Source organism: Malurus melanocephalus, unplaced genomic scaffold (genome assembly GCF_030028575.1).
Source record: "Malurus melanocephalus ecotype Western Australia unplaced genomic scaffold, MMel_1.1 scaffold_9, whole genome shotgun sequence".
In the NCBI taxonomy this organism is placed as follows: Eukaryota; Metazoa; Chordata; class Aves; order Passeriformes; family Maluridae; genus Malurus; species Malurus melanocephalus.
The window spans coordinates 1,475,187-1,497,038 of NW_026623241.1; the positions used below are offsets into that span (position 1 = coordinate 1,475,187).

The following is a 21,852-nucleotide window of genomic DNA, read 5'->3' on the forward strand; positions in this document are numbered from 1 at the left end:
AACAAAGATGAAGAGCAGGCATTCAGATGTTGTGTTAGCTGGTCCTAATCAAAGGCTGGGGCTGAACATAAAACCATAGAATAGCTGTGTGAGGACCATGAAGGGTGATTTTTATGGAGCTGTAAGTGTGCTTAAATTAAAAAAAAAAAAAAATCAAGAAGAGAAAAAGAAAGAGAAAACCTCTTTCAGGAAAACTTGGAACAATGCAGACTTCCTTTTGATGACAATATAAAAGGGCCAACAACAAATGGTGTAATAAAATAGCTGCTTCAATAAGATATAATAAAAAGAGGAATATGGTTAGTGAGTAAATCTTGCAACCCTTCACATGCTGGGCATCCCGGATTTGTGCAGCATGGGACTAATTGTGGATGGATTTTCCCACAGCAAGCTGCACAGATCCTGTCCATGGAGTGGTTCRCTGTCCCTCCCATGCTGTGGTGGCTTTTATCTGGTATTACAAAGAAGCCCATTTGTCCCCTGGCAGAATGCAGTGTTATATTTGTCATAAGATACACGAGTGTGCAACACAGGCTTTGATGGGCATTCCAGCACATACCCTTGCAGCAGGTACCCATGTGGCATGAAGGCTGCCCAAGCCTTAGGTACAGGGCCCCATGTAGCACACAAAGCCTGCTCAATGTCTCAAACTCCTTGAATGCAATTGTCTTCTGCAAGGCTCCCAGTACATCTGATACTCTTTAATAACTGTGGAATCAGAGTGAAAGAGAATAAGGTATTCTGTCTTGAAATCAGAACATTTTGCTGACATCGATCAAAAATTATGTATTCTTACATCATGGAGTTTAAAAATATTTGAGAATTTAGTACAACRTGTGGCTGAAAATGTTAATTTTTGCTCAGTGAGAAGGAAGGGAAACAATACGTTCCTTAGCGTACTTTATTTCTATACATGCTGTACTTGTTCCAGCATTGAAATCTTTATCTCAAGATTTGACATCTCTCCTGAACAGAAGTTACAGGTCTGATTAAAAAAAAATTAGTAAGGTTTCTTKATCTGTTAAGTGAGATGGTGGCTGTTGATTATAATTTTATATTGCATTCTTAAATTACGTCTCATTTCTCTTCCGATTTGTTAATTTTAAAATTAATGTCTGAGGCTTTTAAAGCACTTTTATTATCCTGCCCTTTTTCTTGAGCAAAGCTCAAAATCACACACATCATTTTGCATTAACATAAATTAATGTGTTCTGTACTTAGTATCTTAAATAATTTCACTTGATGCTTTTCAGTTCCACATAGTTGCATAATTGTAATTACTTTTTACTTTCTTTCCTATGTCACCCCTAGAAAAAGACTGATAAAATATAGAACATTATGGCTGAATTTATGGGACCTCTAGTGCCATGTACTACATGGTTATTTCCTCACAATGTGAAGAGAAAACTAAAAGGAAAAAGAGAAAATTTTAAAGGAAATCCTCCAGGTTGCCCTGGGGAAATTAATTTTTCTTTATTACATAAGACTGTGTAAGATAACATGGACAAATACAGAGCTGTGCTCTGCATCTGGAGCCACTGTCTGGGCATGGATAAGTTTAAAAATTCCAGGATGCATTTGGAGCYGAGTCTGGTGAGCGACATGAAGGGGTGTCAGCAGGAAAAAAAGGCGAAGGGTGACTGTGGGATGGGGATGTGGGTGCTGAGTGGGATGGGGACCTGGAGATAAAGGATATGGAAGGGGACAAATTGTACTGAAGGTCTTCATGTCAGTCTTTCCTGGCAAAACTGTTGCCAAGACTGTGACACCAATGGGAAAGTTTGGGAAGGAAGTGATCCTGTGGCAAGGAGGCCTTATCCATGGTAGATAGGGTCTGGTTGAGACCCTTTAAACAAAGTGGACATTCATGGGGTAAAGGGCCTGGATATGGTGCACTCACAAACACTGGGCAAACTGGCCACGATGGCAAGTGGCCAATGTGAGAGCACTCCTGATAATCTCTGAAGGGCCATGGTGATCAAGGAGGTTCCTGCAGACTGYCAGGAAGCCAGGGCTGCTCTTTAAGGGCAATACGGAGAATCCGAGACACAACTGATGCATCAGCCTCGCCTGAATTTCTGGAATGGAGATGGAGCATATCAGCTGGAAACCATTCCCAGAGCTAGAAGTTGTTAGGAGCAGTCAGCATGGATTTACAGAGATAAAAATTCCTGGTGAGCCTGACAGCCTTGCAGAGTGAAGTGACTGGCAGGGTGGATGCAGGGAATGTTGCTTAGCAAGTCCTTAGAAATCTTCTGATTTTCTTCCCTCTCCTGTCTGTTGAACTACAAATGATGTTTGGGAAAATCATAGTATCCAGGTCTTTTCTGGAGTGATGGTTCCTGTTTTCACTCTCAATGTTCATTTGTCAGCAGCTGAGCAACTTCTCTGTACCAACATAATTTTTATAATACATCTTTTATTGCCTTTTCCAAACTTTTTTTTAAAGCACACTAATGTCATTAGCTTTTGCAACACTGTGTTTCAATGAACATCCCAATTTCAGTATATGTATCATATATGTGTATTCTTTGTTGTATTCCTTCCCTTCAAGTTGTTTGGAAGTTTTTAATTTCTTAAGATCATTGCTTTGCAATGTGCTTTGGTTTTCAGTGATGGTGTTTACAAATTTTATTTTGTTGCTTGCTGAGGTCTAAATATGTAAAATTTGCAAAATTATATTTGCTTTCTTTTTTTTCCTCCACAGACAGAAAGAGCAAAATTAGGGAAATATAATTTTCATYGGTCTCAAAGCTCTAAAATCCAATTGAAAACAAGATAGCCAAATGAAATTTATGTTTTCACAGAAAATTCAGTGTAAACATTTGATTTATTACCATGCCATCTTATACTTCCAGTCTTGGTTTTACAACATGAAAACTTAGGTAGCATGGTTGTGTAACAACCATACAGAAAAAGAACTTGTGTATGTTTTGATTTTGCATGTCGTTCTCATAACTGTGTCCTGAACTCAATCTCTTCAAAGTCTGGGGCTTAAAGGAAATTATGAAATATCATCTGTTATTAACATGCATCATTTATGTRCATGCAAACTGCACATACTTTATGTAATAGATTATAAAACACCCTATTAATGGCTAATGGAGTTAGCTTGGGGCAATTTAGTGGKAGTGATGGGGTTTACCCTATCCCAAATAACTACTATGGCTAGACATAATTTTGTCACATGACAGACAGAACTGTCATTATTTCAGTGTTTCCATTGATTTACCTGTAGGAGCATTTTAATGAATCAGAAGTTAAAGCCTCGTAATTATTTCATAATTAATGTATCATTTCTTGTTTTATCTTATTCATTTGTATTTTCTGTTCTTTCTCTCTCTTACATGCTGCAGTTGCAAACATATTGTGGCGAGAGCAAGGTACTAATAGAGATTACTTTTGTTCATATTTTCTGTGATATGATGAAGTGCCCATCTGTTTTTTTCTTTTGTGTGTGTGTGTCTATGTTTATTCAAACTCTACAGTTACAGTAATTACCTTCCTCCTTGCAACATTGAGGAATCTGATTTAAGGAAAAATTACAGTGGAAATGAATCTTTAGATGCTCACACTTTTTGTAAATTGCTTTTCCTTTTTGGGAGAGAGAAGGAAATAAACTTCTCACAATTTTCAGACAATTGCTCGAAGATATACGAGAAGTTCAGATTTAAAATGAAGAGCTTTAACTTTTGTTTTAYGTAATGATAAAACTTCCAACCAGTCAGCCTACATGCTGGTGATTTTCTTTATGAATTGCTTTTATTTGACGAAATTATAATTTTAAATATTTTAAAATTGAGATACCTGTTGTTGCTTAATGAAACCAAGCATTTTATTCTTATACTCAGGAAAGGTTTGTAAATAAATATTAGGACCAGGAATGGATGTCTGTGATGAACTGAAGGGTAAATATAAATAAATAAATAAATAAAGKCGTTATTACCATAAAGATCATGGAAATTTGATTTTACAGGCAAAATATGGGTATTAATTTTCATATATATATGTCATAATCTCAAAAATTATTCTCATATCCCAGATAAATATCCTTATCTAAGTGTTATGAGTTCCCATTTTGTTTCTCTAAGTAGCCTGTTCTTCATCTAAAGTTACAATTTAGGAATTAATATATTTCAGAAGTAAGAAATTGTTTCAATTATTTCCTTCAGAAGACTGATAAAACAAGATAATAAGTGGATCAGGCTTTGCTGAGAATTCATGCTAGAAATGGCATTTCCATAGACTTTATAAAATTTTTTTAACTTAATTTAAAGATTCAAAAATCTGCTATTTCTTTAGCCTTTCATAGTACCCTTTGGCATTCCCATTGTGTTTCTAAGTAGTTTAATAGTACTTTGAAATACATTGTATTTGAAATACATAATATTTCTTTATAGTTCTAAATAAAACTAGTTTTATTTTTGTATTCCAGTTTTACCAGTTCAGCTGGTACAAACAATCATTTCTCTGACTGTAACAAAACTCAGCTGTGATCCTCCTGCTCTATTTGTCTTGCTGAGTACAAATGATGTGTTCAGAGTTTCATACAATTCCACTGCTAATGATCAAACTGATATGCAACATGATTGTACCAAAATTTCACATGTATGGTGTTCTYTTGTTGGGAAAGTATCAATTGTGTTTTATCTCAAAACTGAAAACGTGGTTAGTATTCCCTTAATTTTTTTTAGATGATTGTCTTTTCGAGTCAAGTTTTTTGTTGCTTTCAGTGGTTAGAATGCACCTGTGACAAAAAAGACCAATTAAAAATAAGAGAGTGCTTATGGTAAAGACATTCAAATTTCTATGTGACTAACATAAAACTAAACAGAAAGCAATTTATAGTAGCAGATTTTGTGTCTCCTAGAGCAGATTTTCTCTATCTCTCCTGCATTTCTTATTGGCCAGTCCTTGTGTTTCCAAGAAATTCTGTTTCTAATTACAACATTGGAAATATTTTACAAGAGAACAATACCCTGAAGATGCCAAAAAGCATCACCACCAACTCCTGTGGGCCATGCACACTCTGCCATTTTCTGTGATTGAAATATTAACAGATAGGAAGGGAGGGATGGATTGTTAGTAGGACAGTCAAGATCATGAAACCATATACAGGCCTTAGTGCCTACAGATATTTCTATATTCAGTGCAAAAAAAATTATCACAGCCACTTGCATCAGAAAATCTAAAAGGATTTTGAAGGTACATGTGTATTAGAGTAATAACACAATATTTAAATACATAAAAATGTATTCATATATATGCWAAAGAACTCCAACCACCACCATTTATTAAAAATAAACACTGTTAGCCAGTTTTAGATATCAATTTAGTCTAAATAAAGCAAATCTATTTATTTATTACTTCTGGCACTGCATTAAAAATGTGCAGGGTTGTATTTGGCAGGGAGGAGGGTTGCAAAATTAAGTCTTTAAAGGAATTGCTCCTGTAGTTGTGAAAAAAATGGCTTTCCTAGGTGACTATATTTTTATGTAGATTAGATATTCGTACAGGTATCTGTAGCCTCTCACTCAAATGAAGAATTTGGGTCATAATAAATTGGAAAGGCAGATTAACTAAATGGATCCATAGGTAAAAAGTTCCTAATGAACTGATTTCCTTAATGTGRTATTGAAATGTAAGAAGGACATTTCATATTGTGTTACCTTGACTGACTTTGTAGAACTGTTTGGTGAACATTATCATCCAGAATTTGGAAATAAAGTCTTAAAGGTTTGGGCTATTTATTAGACACAAATATTATCTGCACACTGGAAATCTTGGTTTGGAGTATTGGCACCTGAGCAGGAAGTTTTAAGAGCCTGTTTACCAAATACAGGCTGGGGCTCTCATCTGAATTACTTCCTCACGTTCCAATATTGCTTATCCTGCAAATATCTATAATATACTTCAGCCCATAAGATGAGGGAGAAGGGAGAATGTTGTTTTGTCCCCAGCCAGGTTCACATATTCATCCCCAAGACACAAGATGCCTGTTGCTCAGGTGTAGATCTCTGTGCTGTGTTCCCTGGAATGGGCAGCCTAACATCAGTCAGGCTTATCTACAAATTCCAGCTGTTCTTACACGATACAACGTCAGGCATTTCCCAAAGAGAGACCTTAACACAGTGTCTGATGTGGGCTGTGTGGTKTGTCTGCAAAGGTGTACAAGAGTGCCCACTGGCCAGAGCGGGCATATTGCCCAGTGTCCTCCGAATAGACATCACTGGGTGTTTTACATGAACCTAAGCCTGCTTCTGTGTTACACCAAAAGAAGCATAGGCCAATTTCTCTCCCACTTTTTGGTAGCCTAATAATTTGTTAATATATAGATTTGCTCTGAAGTGAGGAAAACCCTGCTTGGAGACTGTCCCGTCACCCCTTCTTTGTTACTGGGAAAATTTGGCCATAAATGGGAAATTATTCCACAAGATTATTTCTTAAAGATAATTRACCTTGTTTGTTCTGGGCATAAGATGACAACCTTCTGCATATTACTGCCTTTTTAGGAACTGCATTAGCTGTGTGATTCCTAATGGGGACTGGGAACTTTTATCTATGTGTGTACATAAATACATACATACACAAACATGCACTCCCCATATCCCCTCTTGATTTTCTCTTTATTTCATTTTATTTAATATTAAGACCTGTTCTCTCTCTATTAAAATTTGTTTTCCTTCAGAATTTAGGATAAGCAACATTTCAGACTACAAATTTCTTTTTGCTGGATTTCACTCCTCTGTGTTCCTATACCAAATATTGCTATGTCAAGTGGAAGGTTAGGTTATGTGCCCAGGACACATGCACATTTTTACCATTGTAGCCAACAGTTTCATTGTCAGAATGGTTACAGTGATAATTTTATGAGCTCTGTGATTTTCTTCAAAGAATTGAATGAATATGAATTGATGATCCATTATAGCACCCAGTACTGCTGTTGTACTTGGCACAAGGAAAACTAACAAGACGGTCCTTTTCTGTGGTCATGACCATGATCACAGATATTGTGAGACTTCATCTTACAGATCTACAGATCCTACATCCTACAGATCCTTCTCCACAAAACTTAGCATTGTGCCTTTCATTCAGCAGCATGGTGGTAGAAGGAATGAATAGCTCTGTAAACACCTGCAGCCCTTCATGATTGGAATGAATATCTGCCCAGCTTTGTCTTTTTAATAAAATAGAGAATATTTCTTTTTCTGACTGAAATATAAAATGAGGGTTTATTGCAAAGACTCAGGTCTTCTCTTTCAATGTTATACAGAAATTGTTAACTCTTCCATTCCTCAGCAAAGAAAATAATACATTTTATTTCAGTGTAATGATTTCACAAGATGACTTGTATTGCTGCAGCTGTCAAACTGTTTATTTCTATATCTGTATTCATAAAGACACTGTCTTACCAATGGAGAAAACTATGTGAAAATCTGAATAATGAAACAGTTTTGTTTTAATTTAATAACAAAAGATCCCATAGGTTTAGCTGTATTACCACTATATGCATTAACAAATTGATATCATACCAAAACTGTGATTTGGTTTTTAGTTCAAGACAAGGATTTTCTTTTTTGTCATTATTTAATTTTATACATTTCAATGTGTTTTTGTTCCTAAGGTCTGGGAATTGGGAACATGTTTTATGTTTTTTATGAAGATGGCATCAAAGTAATACAACCAGTGGAATGTGAATTTCAGAGGCATATTAAGCCTAGTGAAAAACTCCTCGGTTTTCAGGCAAGTTATTTTTAAAAATCTATTTGTAGTGTTTTCTCAATTATAATTTTCTTYACATAAGAATTTATTATTACTAGCTTAGTGTTTGCTGCTTGATAAATTCAGACATATCTTCTCAATTAATAAATGGGTCATAATGGTGAACTCAAAATTTCTTGTATTTTCCTCTATTAAATTCAAACTTTGTCTCTCTTTTCAATTGAATATTCTCTGTATACTTTTGAAACCCGTTGCTGTCTTTGGCTGTCTTTCTCCTTTCCCAGTTCTTTAGCTGCTCTCTATTTTCTGAATTTGTTGTTGTTATTTTTTAGCCCCCACCTGCTCCCCACCTCCAACCTACCAGTCAAGTTCATGTTAGCGAATCAGACATTGATTCTCGCTCTTTTAAATACAGGATATGTTGAGGGGGTGGAGGTTTAATGTTTTCTTTTTCTCCACTGGATGTTGTCTATATTAAACTCTCAGCTATCATTAGTGAAATCCCTGTCCTGATAAAAGCTCTCACAGCTTTCACTGAAGTTAGTAGAGATGATTGATGCTTTGATTCCAACTTAAAATTCATATAAATAGTTTCAATAACTTTCCTGTTAACATATTTATAGCAGATTTCACTGAGTTCTGGGAATTTATGAAGTAGTTTCCCTGTGTAGGATGCATAAAAACACTAGTGTATTCTCCAATTCCATTTATTCTCGTGGTGTTTTTCCTTTACTGSTAATCAGATTGCTGGCTGACATGATGCATGTTCCCACAGGAACACTTGGTACTACTCACTGCATTAAGACTTACTCTGTATGATCTATCACCTTTCAAAAAGGATAACTTTTTCTCATTTGGATTTGAATGAGTGACCTTGAAATAAGCACTAAGCATTGAGTTGTACACTTTAGGGTTTTTTTTTATTTCTCTAATGCCTAAATGACAGCAGAGCTAGAGCTGTCTTGATGGAATTTGCCTCTTCAGTTATCATTATTGATGTCAAAGGCTGCTATACTCAGCAACAAGATTTATTTTAGTGTGAATAATTATGCTTTGAACAGCTAATGATACCTTGATTTGTGCTGCTTAAGTCAAATTAGGTTGACACAGCCAAAAATAAGCCAAAAAGCTTTTTTTTATGGCTGTTTAATTAGAAAGCTGATTATTTAAGAAGTCTGTTAAAATTGTATTGGTCTAAAGTGCAACCTAGTTTTTAAGTGTATTTTTATTGAAATGTGGCAATAATCAGGATGAATAAGTCAAATTTGTTTTCCTTTTTGAACCTTTCAAACCTGCAGTAGCATTATAACTATATCCTCTTGAGGGGGAAAAAAAGGACCAGGAAATTTGGTTACTTGATAACTTTAGTTTTAAAGTAGATATAGACTTGTCCTTTTTGAGCTATGGGTGAGGTAGGTGTGGTAAATAAAATAGAAATTAAGACTTGTACGTACATGTCGTTTGCCCATCAAATTCAACATATTTCTRCTTTTTCTGCTGAACACTGAAAACATTTTCCCTCACGAAGGGTGGTTAATAAATGTTTTTTCATGCAAGAGAAATTGGAAATGTTTGGAAWATATATCCAAAATTTTTCTACTCAGAGTGAGATTGTTTTTCACGGCATAAAAACAGATAAATAGAGAAATAGTTTTCAGTGAGAAATTTCAAGAAAATGTCTATAAAAGTGCTTTCCTTTTAGAAGCAGAATGAAAACCAAATTATATAAAATTCCTCCATATAGTGCCCATAACAATAACAACAGTAGTATATTTTTGAAAATGTTGACTATGATGTTTTAGACAACTCTTTCCTCATTTGAAGAATATCATACATTCCTCAAGCCTCTAAAAAGTCTGTTTCCTCTAAATAAGAATAATAAAATAACCCAGTTCTGTCCCAGGATCAGATTTTTATCAAGTTCAGCATGTGATTCTTTAGGGATGAGAGTTCTTGTCGTAAATTGTTGGTTAGTAATTCTCTTTGACTGTCACATATTTTTGCTGCTCAGAGATGTTGGTGTACTGCATGTTTTGAGGTAGCTTTATGTCACCTCTCATTTTAGGGCCTCTCCATGACCTAACTATTGACATATTAACATAAAAAAATACGTGCTTGCTTAAACCTCTCCCATCTCTACGCTTTTCTGAATTAGCTGTTCAAGGGACAAGTAAAACCACAGAAAAGGTTGTTTATTGGCAAGCAGTTGCTGAAGTGTAGGAACATTTCTAAGTTCAGCAGAGCAGTTTAGTTACTAGAGGTGCTATAGAAAATCTCTKGATATTACACATGACACTCCAGTGTTCCTCCACAGGCTTCCTGTTTGTCAACAAACTTGAACTGAGCTTCTGTAAAAGAATGAACTCAGGTGTTTGTACACTGTGTTGCCTCGTATTGTGAACAATGTTGAAGTACTTACATATGCACACGTTTAGGYATGCTAATTTTGCTAAAGGTAAATATGTTTTCTCACTAGCTATATGCTTGAGAACCCTTATCTAAATATTTAATTGCCTCTTATGCAACTGAGTGTCAATCCAGCAAAGCACTTTGTTGTGTGTCTAACATGGGAATCAATTCGACTTTCACTGTGGAAAAGATTTAGTGTTTTACTGGATCACCATCTTTCACAGAAATTGTGAAGATATTCTTCCTGTCCTTCCCAGAATATCCTAAATTACTTGACTCTTCTCAAGGCCAAGTGAAAGTAGAAATTAATTAGTCTTATACTGGCAACTCTAAATGCATAGGGACAGAAATGAACTGACTTCTGTTTTCTGATGTAGGTTACTGCTTAGCTAGACCAGCTTTGACAGCTSTTTGTTTAACCTGTTGTCAAATAGATTCTTAACCATGGTTCAAGTAGTCTTTCACCTGTTAAATGGCTCATCATTCTGAAGTACTGGGGAAATTTTCCTCACTAACATTCAACCTCTATTTATCCTCTGCAAATTAATATTATCCAAAACCTTAAATTCTAATTCTTATGCAAAAGTGTTTTTATTTTCCTTTCGCAGTGAATCCCAATTAGAATAATTATTTCCAGAGACTGTGAAAAAAGCAATTGAAACAGATGCCTCTTTGAGACTAATGAAAAAATCCTTTTGGCTTCAACATGAAACTGATTTTCTTTTTATTACAAGAAGTAGCACATGGCCAAATTTGAGTAAACTGTGCCACTTCCCGTTTGAATATCTGCTGGAGGTGGGAGAAAAATACTTCTTTTCAAAATAATTAATGCAACTACATGGCAGACCAAAGTTTTCACAGGAAATTAGATGGAAACATACTTTGTAGTCCACAGAAACTCTCTTCATTTACACTCCTACCGCACAGAAAATGTAGCAAATACTAACCCTTGTTTGTAAAAAAGAAAGTCATAAAAAAAATCCACAGTCTGATTTTTAGTAAAGAATGTCAAGAAAAAAATAACTAAATGAGGAATAGATGAGACATAAATTCATATCTGAAAACATGCACTGCTATAAGTTGTTGGTATCATCTTACTGTTAGGCAGCCATAGCATAGCTAGACATTTTATTATACTGCCTAAAGAGTTTGACTCACATCTTGTTAAAACACTGAGAACCCTTGCTGTAAGTGTAAGTTAATAAACATAGAATTTGCACATATAAATCTGCAAGTACATGTTTCCTCTTGAGATTTTCTTGCCCCAGACTATCTTAAAAAATGTTCTCTAAGGATTTATTTTCCTCCATCTGCTGACTTGTTACTGAAGAAGTCACTTTTTGATTAAAAAGTCCAGGGGGAATACAACAATGAAGTAAATTAATGTTTTATCAGATGTAAAGTCTTTTTTTTTTTTTTTTTTAAGAGAGAATAAATTAGGAAAAAGTAAATTGCTCACATTTTAATTAGAAGAAGAAAATGGTGGGTTTATGCTTATATTTTAAGGAGAAATTATTTTAACCAATTCCCCAACCACTGGGGAAATTWATATGGAGGCTCAGAATAACTGCCTGTAGTGTAAAAGATGTCCAAACTGTCTAATCAGATACATTTTCAAAAGCAAGATTTCAGTTCTGTTGAAACAGCTTCAAATTAATGTGAGTTTGAATAACTAGAGAAGCAACCTCGTAAACCAGTTCATCCTGGGAAAAACACTATTTTGGATATGAGTATTTTGGTGCATGATTTTCACTCTTACTTTGGAAAAGCAGTCCTTTGTTGTATTTTTTTCATTCTTTTCGGGCAAGGTGAGAACTGGCATTGGATAACAATTTATGACAACATGAGCTATATTTTAGAACCAGGAAAGTACATTGGTATATTTAGTTATATGTAGATGTGTATATGTGTGTGTGTGTGTATATAGATAGCACTCTCTCTCTATACATGCATATATATATATATATATATATATATATATATACACACACACATATATTTATATAAAAGATTATATTTGTATTGGTCTTACAATGAAATAATCTTTACAAATACACTTCAGTTGGTATTTTAGATTCAGATTGAGGAAAATGTACAAGGATGTAGCTCATATCCAGATATATTTATAAGTGCTTAACTCTGAGTATTTTACTGTTCTTCTATATGTCCTACAAGGGGAGGTATTATTAGAGTAATTATTTACACTAATGTATATGATCCCAGGTGAGATAAACATGGATTCCTTCAGCAGAAGTTGGTGTAATTTTTRAATAATATACTGAATTTATCCTTGTAGAATTCAGTCCCAGAAACTCTCAGGTGAGTCCCTGAGAGACATGACTGAAAATTACGTCCCTGTATAAATTTGTTACAAACATTTGCACGTGCAGTGTTTGTAGAAGGTGCTCTCTCTGAGGAGCAAAGAGGAYGGTGTGGAACAGTCTAGATGTAGTTACCTGCTTAGATAAAACATGGAACTGAGACAAGGTGTATTCAGAATAAATTTTAAAAAATAATGAGATCAGGGAAAAAAGCCTTCCACTTGAAGTGACAATCACCCAGAAGGCAAATGACAATAGATCACTGATCTGGTGATTKACTTGCTTATGTTGACTTTATGCAACAATGAAAAGCATGTAGCTACTTTTAAGAATGGAAGTCCCATTTATCCCATGCCTATCATTCCTTAAAAAACAGATTTTTAGCTTCTTCCTTTGATCTGCATGGCGTTTTATCAGCACAAACTAAGTCTTACTTGTTACTTATTTCTAACATCTCCTGAAGTTCCTGATGATGTATATGTGTACTATCCCACGGTTACCCTTTAGTAACCTTTCCTTGTCAATATGACTCCTGAAAGACATTACCTTTGTTGAGGTTTAAAAGCCACGTAAGAGCAAGGAGTGGCTTTCAATTTTCTGTAAAGAAACTCCCTCTCTTAAAGCTGGAAATTGATTTATTTCTTCTTTTGACATATAAAGATTGAGTTTATTTTTGAAAATGYAGAGGCACACCAGGCAAAGAATGTTGGTGATGCAGAAAAGCTAGTGTTGAAATGCATCATCCTCTTGAAGAGCACTGCTTAGTGCCAGACATGGTGTTCTGTCACATTATGTTTCCTGTGCTTTTTAAAAGGAGTTTGATGCTTAGAAACAGAATTCTTGTTTAAGATATCATCAACTCTTGCTGCTCATTCCACATTGAGTCATTATCTGCTGACATACCATAATTATTTTCACAGCGACCAGTTATGATGTATCAGGCAGAGTATTCTAAATTAGGAATAAGCAGCAGATAAGTGGCAAAAAGAAATAATATTTATGATTTGGTGAAATTGTTCCTTATGATGCAAGGAATTTAAAATAAGAGGCAAAAGAAAAAATGGTCAGGAATACAAAAAAGCTTGATACATGCTGTACTTGTCCAAGCAGATTATTTTTCAGGTCCCTGTTTTTAAATAATTATAATGTCCAGTACTGGAAAGAAATTGAGCTATTTCATAAATGGAATTTCCAACAATTGTAACATATTTGACCAAGTTACTTTTAATTTTGATAAAACCAATTGTTTCTGGGTGAGAGTATTAACRAATAAGTAGAAAAATGCATGATGACTGACCATATATTTCATTAAAACATAAATAGTGAGCATGTAAACTACTGTTAGCTATTTTGAGAGAGTATACAAATATGTTATTATGAAATCACTGAGGTGAAGAGAAATTGTTCTTTTTCAAATTCGTCCTTTTGCAGGAATGGAAGGGCAGAGAGGGAAGAAATTATAGTAAGAATACTTTTGGTATTTATTGGGTTTAACAATAGTAAGGGTAAGCCCCGAGAATGTCTTAGGGCAGAAGTAGCCAAACCTCTTGAACATTGAAACAACCTGTAAGTACTCCAAGTGATGAAAGCAGCTGACCTCTCTAAACTGCTGCTTTGCCCCTGTGACAAACCCACTTTGCCCCCATGTGACAACCCCACTTTCTTTTCATTCCCATGTGCCCAGTCAGGTCCTGCTGTGTTCTCGGCTGCAGGGTGAGTCCTGCCTATGGCACTGTGATGCTGCTCAGGTGGCAGCTGCCACCTACTGCAGTAACACAACACTGTGTGTCTAATTTGATTTTCTGGTTTTAAGGTCTCCTGGCACTTGCTCACTTTATTTCTGCGTGTGTTGTTGTTTCAAATTGGTTTCTCTCTCAGGTCAATGGTACTAGTTTCCTGAATTTCCAGAAAATATCCAGAAAAAAAATTGGTATATGGATTGCTTCAAGTGCTTGTGAGCTGTGTGGTGCTTACAAGATGCAGTTTGGCTAACAGGTTCCTAGTGTCACCTGTCCTCTTCCCTTCCCTMCATTTTCTGAGGTTTCATTTTACAGTTAAAAATGAAGAAAAGGAGTATAATTTGTCTTTCTATTACATTGTTGACTGTTCTGATTCTTACTCTTTCCCTGTTTCTGTTGAATTACAGGATGAAGTTTGTCCCAAAGCAGATGATGATCCTGTTCAGCGGTGTGTATGGGCAACTGCTGTTAATGTGAAAGACAAGTTCATATACGTAACTCAGCCCACGCTTGACAGAGTTCTTATTGTWGATGTACAGTCTCAGAAAGTTGTACAGGTATTTTTATTTCTCTTTTTTTAAGTTACTATTTAATTTAGACCAAAGAATTTAAGCCTTTCCTTCATATTTTAGAAACAAAAATCCAGTTATCATGAAAATAAACACTTTATTTGGAAAAAAGTTCACCTACTTTCAACAGTCAGCAGCAGTTTCTGCTTAGTGACTTCTTCTCAATAGACAATTGGGAGAGAGGTAACATGAAAATAGCTCTAACAAATATCACTCAAGTCGTTGAGGAAATGAAATCTTTACGAAGTTTCTGTCTTGAGGTAACTTTCACTTGAAAGCAAGGATTGGATAAAATAGAGACATGTCATAAGAATATGTCTCTCAGTTTTGTCAGGAAAGGTCAGGTTTGGCTACAGAAGATGGAGGACTGTTACCCTGTACACTTTTAGGCAAAGAAATTACTGAAACAACAAAGATAAACACCATCCTTAGCCAAGACTGGAGAGTATGAATTCAGAAAGATATTTAGGGATAGAATAGCATTGCTTTTCCACTAGTTTAATAATATCCTGGTTGTGAATTTGGGAAAGCATGGAATTAAATCTGCCCCAGTTGTGGAAACCTTTTGCAGGAATGAAAATCTTGGTTTTGATGGTTCTAGGTGTTTAAATATTCATAATAAATTATTTTTCCATTTCACAATACTTAGCAAAGATATTTGGTAAGACAATATAACTAAGAAATTACAGTTTAACTGGATAAATAACTTAAACCAAATGTGTCACTTTCACTTTTGAGCACCTAAGTAGAGCTTCTACTATTTGTTACTGATCTGAATGTTGTTTCCTAGGATACACTTAGCCAAATACATGGGAAAAGTACAAGGGGACTTGCTCTGTGTGCAGCTTACCCATGCCATTATTCAAAATAGACTTCAAAACAAAACCAAAAAGTAGCAGTAGCTGCAAACAAAACAAATAAATAATAAAAGCATAAAACCTATGCAATCTTTATACATATAATATAAAACTGCAAAAAAATTAGACCTCTGCTGATTCACAGATGGGTTTTAGAATTGAAGTAAGGCTAATTTTGAATTTAGTGAAAAGTGAAGAAATACTTTGTTTGGCATTTCTTGTAACCAAGCATGACCCTGTCCTCTTAGCTTTGAAAAATAAGCATTTATTTTCTAGTTTTATTTTTTGCAAGCAGAAAGAACATTTTAACCATTAAATGTTGCTCTACTCATATGATATGTACTTACAAAAACATTTMTACAAACAGGAGACACAGAAGGGAATTTAATTTTGTAATCAGGTCAGTCTATTTTCATTACTTATAGCACTGCCTAGCAAAGAAAAGAATAAAATTTTAATTCATTTTTGGAAAATAGAAATTAAGCTTTTCAGAAATGAGAACATTCTTCTTGTTTGACCTCCCTTTTTTAAGAATCATATTAAATATGATTAATATTAATACAGAGGATATTATTTCCATACATGTACATGTGCATGCAACTATTTCTAGTCTACGTATTAAATAAGAAACCACCTTGCAAAAAAAGCACATAGGCTATTAGGAACAGATGAGGATATAGCTTCATAGTTAGAAAGTGAGAGCACTGTAATAAAACTTTTGTCACTGTGCAAAAAACCTAAACAAAATTAGAAACTTATTTGAAAGGGCTTTAAGTCATGTAGCTATGCTGTTTTCAGTGTAAAAAATAATGTTTATTTGGTTTTGCTTATTACAGTGTTTTCTCTGAAGTTCTACTATATATGTTATACTTATTCATGTCTGCTATGAAAGTTAATGTAAAAGATGTGTGCACATATGTGACAACTAGATTTGAGGGTGATTTATTTTTATGACAGGTGTATTTATCAAAATAAGTACTTTAGAGGATTCTGTAGCAGACTGAATTGAAATATATTGGAAACATGAATTTTGTGTCTTTAGAGAGATCTATTGAGAGAGACTTTTTGAACTTATCCAGGTAATTCCCTCTCTAAAGTCAAGAGAAGCATTTGCTTTCATTTGTACATTCTTGAAAGCAAAGCACTGTCACCTGTCATTGTTCAGCATCGCACAGCAGCACACCACTAACTGGATGACTTAGAGGCTGAAGTAAACAGAGCCATCATCATTCAGTCCTCACTGTGCTGCTGGCAGATCAGCCTGGTCAGCAAGAAACAGCTGTGAAATTCTGCTTCTGAGATGCTTAACTCCTTTTTGCTGCTAGCTCCCCTCTAGGGAGCTGTACTACCTGTGCCTGACCCTGCAGGCAATTCYTTCTGCTCCTCCTGCCTGTGCCATGACCCCAGCTCTGAACCAGCTGGCAGTCCTCCGGCAGAACATGGATGGGTCAGACCTTTGTCTGGGGAAGCCAAAAGGAAATTTGACATGCCTTGACAAATTAGCTACACAACAGTTCAAGTATTATTTTAAACAACTTGTTTTCTAGCGTGTAGCAYGAAAAGTTATCAAACACAAATGACCTTTTTCAAGGGGTAACTTGTGATTTTATATGAATCGGTGAGCAAGCTGGCTTCATTTTCCATTTTCAAAAGGAAAAACAAATTCTGCTTAGATGAAGTGGTYGCTTGCAACACCTCAGGAGTACAGTCAAGTATCATCAGCAGTCTCAGCCAGCCATTAGTGCATTATCTTGAGGATCTACATCATTAGTTTAAATTAGGTTCACTTAATTAGCCAGCTGGTGCTCTCCTTGAGACACTGATAAACAAGCTGTGCTTTACAGTTCCACAACGGTAAGAGTAAAAAACAATTTCCATCAGTTTTTTCCTCTTTAATGATGAAAATAAAGAAGCAATCCCCCCAATTGTTTACCCTATGCGGAACATCCCTTAATCAAATACACTGGCCTCCCATTTCATACCCCTGAAACCTCAAATTCTCATAACCAAGGAAGCTTACAGCTCAACTGTATAAAAGTTTCGTGGTCTCAAGAAACAGTTCCCAAAGTTGTAGGGGAACACTTTGGTTCTGATCACAAGTCTGTGAAAAGTAGCAACTGTAATTGGAAAGCTTATGAAAACAATCTTTTCAACTTCAACGAAATACACACATTGTAACAGATAGGAAGCTTTGGGTGCAGCAATATCGTTTTGGTTTTATGCAGTAACATCTTCCGTTGATTCCAGTAATGTGGCTTGAGAATACTCTTCCCTTTTTAACCATTTTCCAGTAATCGGTGTAGCTTTCAACCAATACATATAAAGTGAGAATGATGGCAGGGAAGGAAGATAAGTAATTTTTTACCTGATTTAAAACCTTTGTTTTCAACTTCTTAATAGCTTCAGTATAGTGTAATTTKGATGCCAAGTGTTAGAGTACATAATGAACAAAATCCACATTTTCTGCAATTCAGTAACTGTGAATTAGAGAGCTGTTTCAAAAATTGACAACATAATTCTTAAATACAGTCTGAAAATATCTGGAAATRCATATCTACTCATAATTTTCATTCAAGCATATCTATTATGTTTCCTTTGAAAATGTGACAGAAACAATGGGTTTCTATTTTTATTATTTTTCAGGCAGTAAGTACAGATCCTGTTCCAGTGAAACTACACTAYGATAAATCACATGATCAAGTCTGGGTGCTGAGCTGGGGAAACATGGATAAGAATTCACCAACTTTGCAGGTGAGGTGATTGCAACATATTGCATATTTTCCTTTAAGCATTTTTACCAYGACCCCAGCAGGGGTAGGGAATGATTTCAGGTAACCAGAAAACAATTCAGACAACTGAATTCACTGAAAAAATTAGTGGTTATTTTCAGCACTTGCGGTCAGAATTGACAATGGCAAATTGATAGAAGGATGAGGAAYGCAGTTGAAAGCAGTAGCATGTTCTGTACTGCCAATCTTTTGAGAGCAAACTGTTGCTGTTCACGATATTCTTGTCCCTAATTAGAGGATAACCTGGACTTTACACATATTTCCATTTCATTAAGGTCATAATAACACTCTGGAGGTGTCAAGCTCTGTCTTTACTGGGTYTTTTCAGATGAAAAATATTAAAAATCTTTATTTTTCCCATACCTTGGAACAGTGACAAACCTAGGGACAATCACAAAARACATATCTCAAAAAGCTGTACTTTACATTACTATTTTTTTATTAATTTCTGTTCCTTATTTATAGGAATCCCCTGAGACTACGATGATCACCCTTATATGATAATTTTGAAAATAATTTTTATTTTATTTTCTGTTTTCTTCAGAAGTTAATGAAATCCTTATGTATTTAATATATACTTATCTATAAGAAAAAGAATGAGAGAAATTTGAAAAGCAAAATTAGTAACATTTGAAATCATCTTTTTAGCATSTACAGACAGTAACTGTGAGCATACAAGGTAATTTTTGGAAGTTTGGTTTTCACTCCTCCCCAGAACAGATAATTGAAAAGGTCCTACCATATTTTAAAGTGATCATCCTCACTCTCCTTTTTAATTACTTATATACTCTAATGTATATAGTATTATATATAGTATATATAATAATATACTTAATTATTAAGTATATTTAATACTTTATTTTATTTAAAAAAAATCCACTCTTAAATGCTTTTATGTGAATAACATAGTATATGGAATTGTCTTTTATTCACCCATAAGCATTTGCCTCAGAGAAGGTCCAGGATTTTGGGATTTGAATAAAATTGCTTCACAACAATTTAARGAACATGTAAACTCAATTCACCTGRTTTTTCTGAAATATGTCTGTGCTATGTTGAATTACGTCATGACTGATAACAATTGGGAGTATGCATAACCATATGCTCCAGTGGATCTGTTAATAGCATTTTATCTTTTCATTGTGGCTGAAGTGCTTAAGAAATTTAACCTCACTCTAAMATCTAGTGTCAAAAAGAAAAGTTTAAATTAAGAATTACAAAAGGATTTAGAAATGTAAGTGAATAAATACAAATTCAAGGGTGATAAAAAAAGATGGAGGGGAWAAAGAAATCTGAAGACTGAGTGGTCAGGCATGTAATAGTTCTCTGAAATCTGTAAAGTTGTTCAGCTTTATTCAGTGTCATTTGCATTCATTTTCTTGGTAACTGAAAGATAATACAAGACAAAGAAAAGAGACAATACTGTATTCTTTCTTTTGGACTGAGATTTCTGTAGTTCGTAATGATGTTACTTTTTGCAGGTGATAACACAAGCCAGTGGGAGTGTTTCTCATCACACAATCCATACTCAGCCAGTGGGAAAGCAGTTTGACAGAGTGGATGACTTTTTCATTCCAGCCACGACCCTTATCGTTACCCATGTACGGTAAGTTTTAGCCACATGTAGCAAACGTAGGATTGGCTTCGTGTTCATCCAAAGAACAGGCTCTGGCTGTGACAGAATCGAACAATTTGACCAGCTGGATTTTGAAAAAATGTGTGGAACAGAGAAAGAAAGGGAGAGGAAAACAGGACAACACTTAAGCAGAATTCTTCCCAAGACCTTGCAGAGAAAAATCTATTTCTCGCCCTCAAAATACATTTGTAAGAATGCGATGTATCATTTTCTTTTCATATTCTTTCTGCAACATTTCTACCTGTTGGGAGTGAATAATTCTGCAGTCTAGGATTATTACACCTGAGTATTGCATTAATGTGTATTAGTAGTTTGTATATTTAGAGCTTTTAAGTTTCTTTGCAAAATGACACAGACACATTTAATCTCAAAACACCTCTGCTAGCAATTAACTCCGTTGCTTATTCTAATATTTCAAGTTCAAATTTCTGTAGAAATACCTTAATTAAATGATCTGAAGTTTCCTATGACATCATCATTCAGTTTTAGCAAAAATCTCAAATTACAGGTGTAAATAGTCATCTCCATTAAAAAGGATCTAATTTCTGACTGTAGTGAGTGGTAGTCTTTTAAATGTGAAAATGTGCAATTTCAGAATTTGCTCTATACATGCCTGTGAAGAATCTAGTCTTTTGTATCAAAGAACATTTTGCTTCTCCTAAAGACATTGATGAAAGATAATTTTTTTAATTTCCTACAAAACTCTTAACTGACAAGTAAGTTAGCAATCAGCCTTAAACAATTTAAAACTAGATGTATAAATTAATATAGCTGAATAATAAATTGACTCTAAGTACCATCATTACGATACTTCTTGAATGGAGTAGACCAATTCCTGTTTTAATCCCGGAGTAATCTGCAGTCCTCAAATTCTGTTTTAGGAAAACATTAAATATTTCTGCTGTATTTGGAACAGATATGTATTGCAAAAGCAACAGTTACTACTTCATAAACTAGCAAGTACTAGAGGTATTGCCCAAAGAGAACTGACATTTGGATACTTTAATGTTCAAGTAAATAGGAAAATAAAAACACGGATAGGTATAAGCATCATGCAAGGAGGGGAATCAGGACTGGGAAAAGAAAAATAGGGCCAGTCCAARGCTAGTGCTGGATTTGTCTTGTCTAACTCAAACTATTTCAAGTAGTTTTGCACAAATGGGTCAAGTAGGCGCTTTCTGCTTCGTGTGTTGAGTCAGAGCTACCTTCATGAGCTGAGTCATTTCACATGTCCTATGTGCAACTCAAGAGGAAAGGGAATGAAAGAATGAAATAAAACCCACAGGAATAAAAAGGGGGGGTTAAATTTATTGAACATTGAAAGAATAAAATTGGATAAGTGACCGCAGATTTATGATAAACATGTACATCAATTCAAGTAAAATTTTTGTGGTTTTTGTTTGTTTGGTTGGGTTTGGTTTCTGGACTTTATTTGTTTGTTTTGTTTTTGTTTTTATATTTATATGCTAGATAAAGACCAAAAGAAAATTCCTGGTTTGGCAAAAAGCCTGCAGTAGTTTGTCCACTGCTAAAACCATAGATTTGGGGGATTTAATGAAAAAAAAATTGGGTTTACCAAATTATAGGCTTACTGGAAATGCTATTAATTCTGAGTGCATTTTCTAAAAAAGAAAAGGAAAAAAAAAACCACTATGTAGACAAATAAAGAGTTGGGTTTTTTAAATATTCTTCAGGAGCTATTTATGTTAATCAGTTGTAGAAGAATTTGTCATCCATAAAATGCAAGTACCTTGATTTTTTGTTTAAATACGAATGAACTATGTGAACAATGTGACAGGAAAGATTTAAA

The 21,852-nt window shown here is 34.8% G+C and overlaps 1 protein-coding gene across 2 annotated transcripts in view; it reads left to right on the forward strand.

Moving 5' to 3' along the window:
- The window catches only part of FSTL5 (follistatin like 5), a 266,833-nt gene that overhangs the window by 219,641 nt on the left and 25,340 nt on the right, over window positions 1-21,852 (forward strand). The window contains exons 11-15 of one of the 2 annotated variants that reach the window (XM_057375528.1): window positions 3,357-3,383; window positions 7,625-7,743; window positions 14,599-14,748; window positions 18,261-18,368; window positions 19,888-20,012. In XM_057375528.1, the coding sequence (XP_057231511.1) occupies window positions 3,357-3,383; window positions 7,625-7,743; window positions 14,599-14,748; window positions 18,261-18,368; window positions 19,888-20,012 (529 nt within the window). The remainder of the gene's footprint in view (window positions 1-3,356; window positions 3,384-7,624; window positions 7,744-14,598; window positions 14,749-18,260; window positions 18,369-19,887; window positions 20,013-21,852) is intronic. The other variant, XM_057375537.1, reaches the window with a different exon arrangement.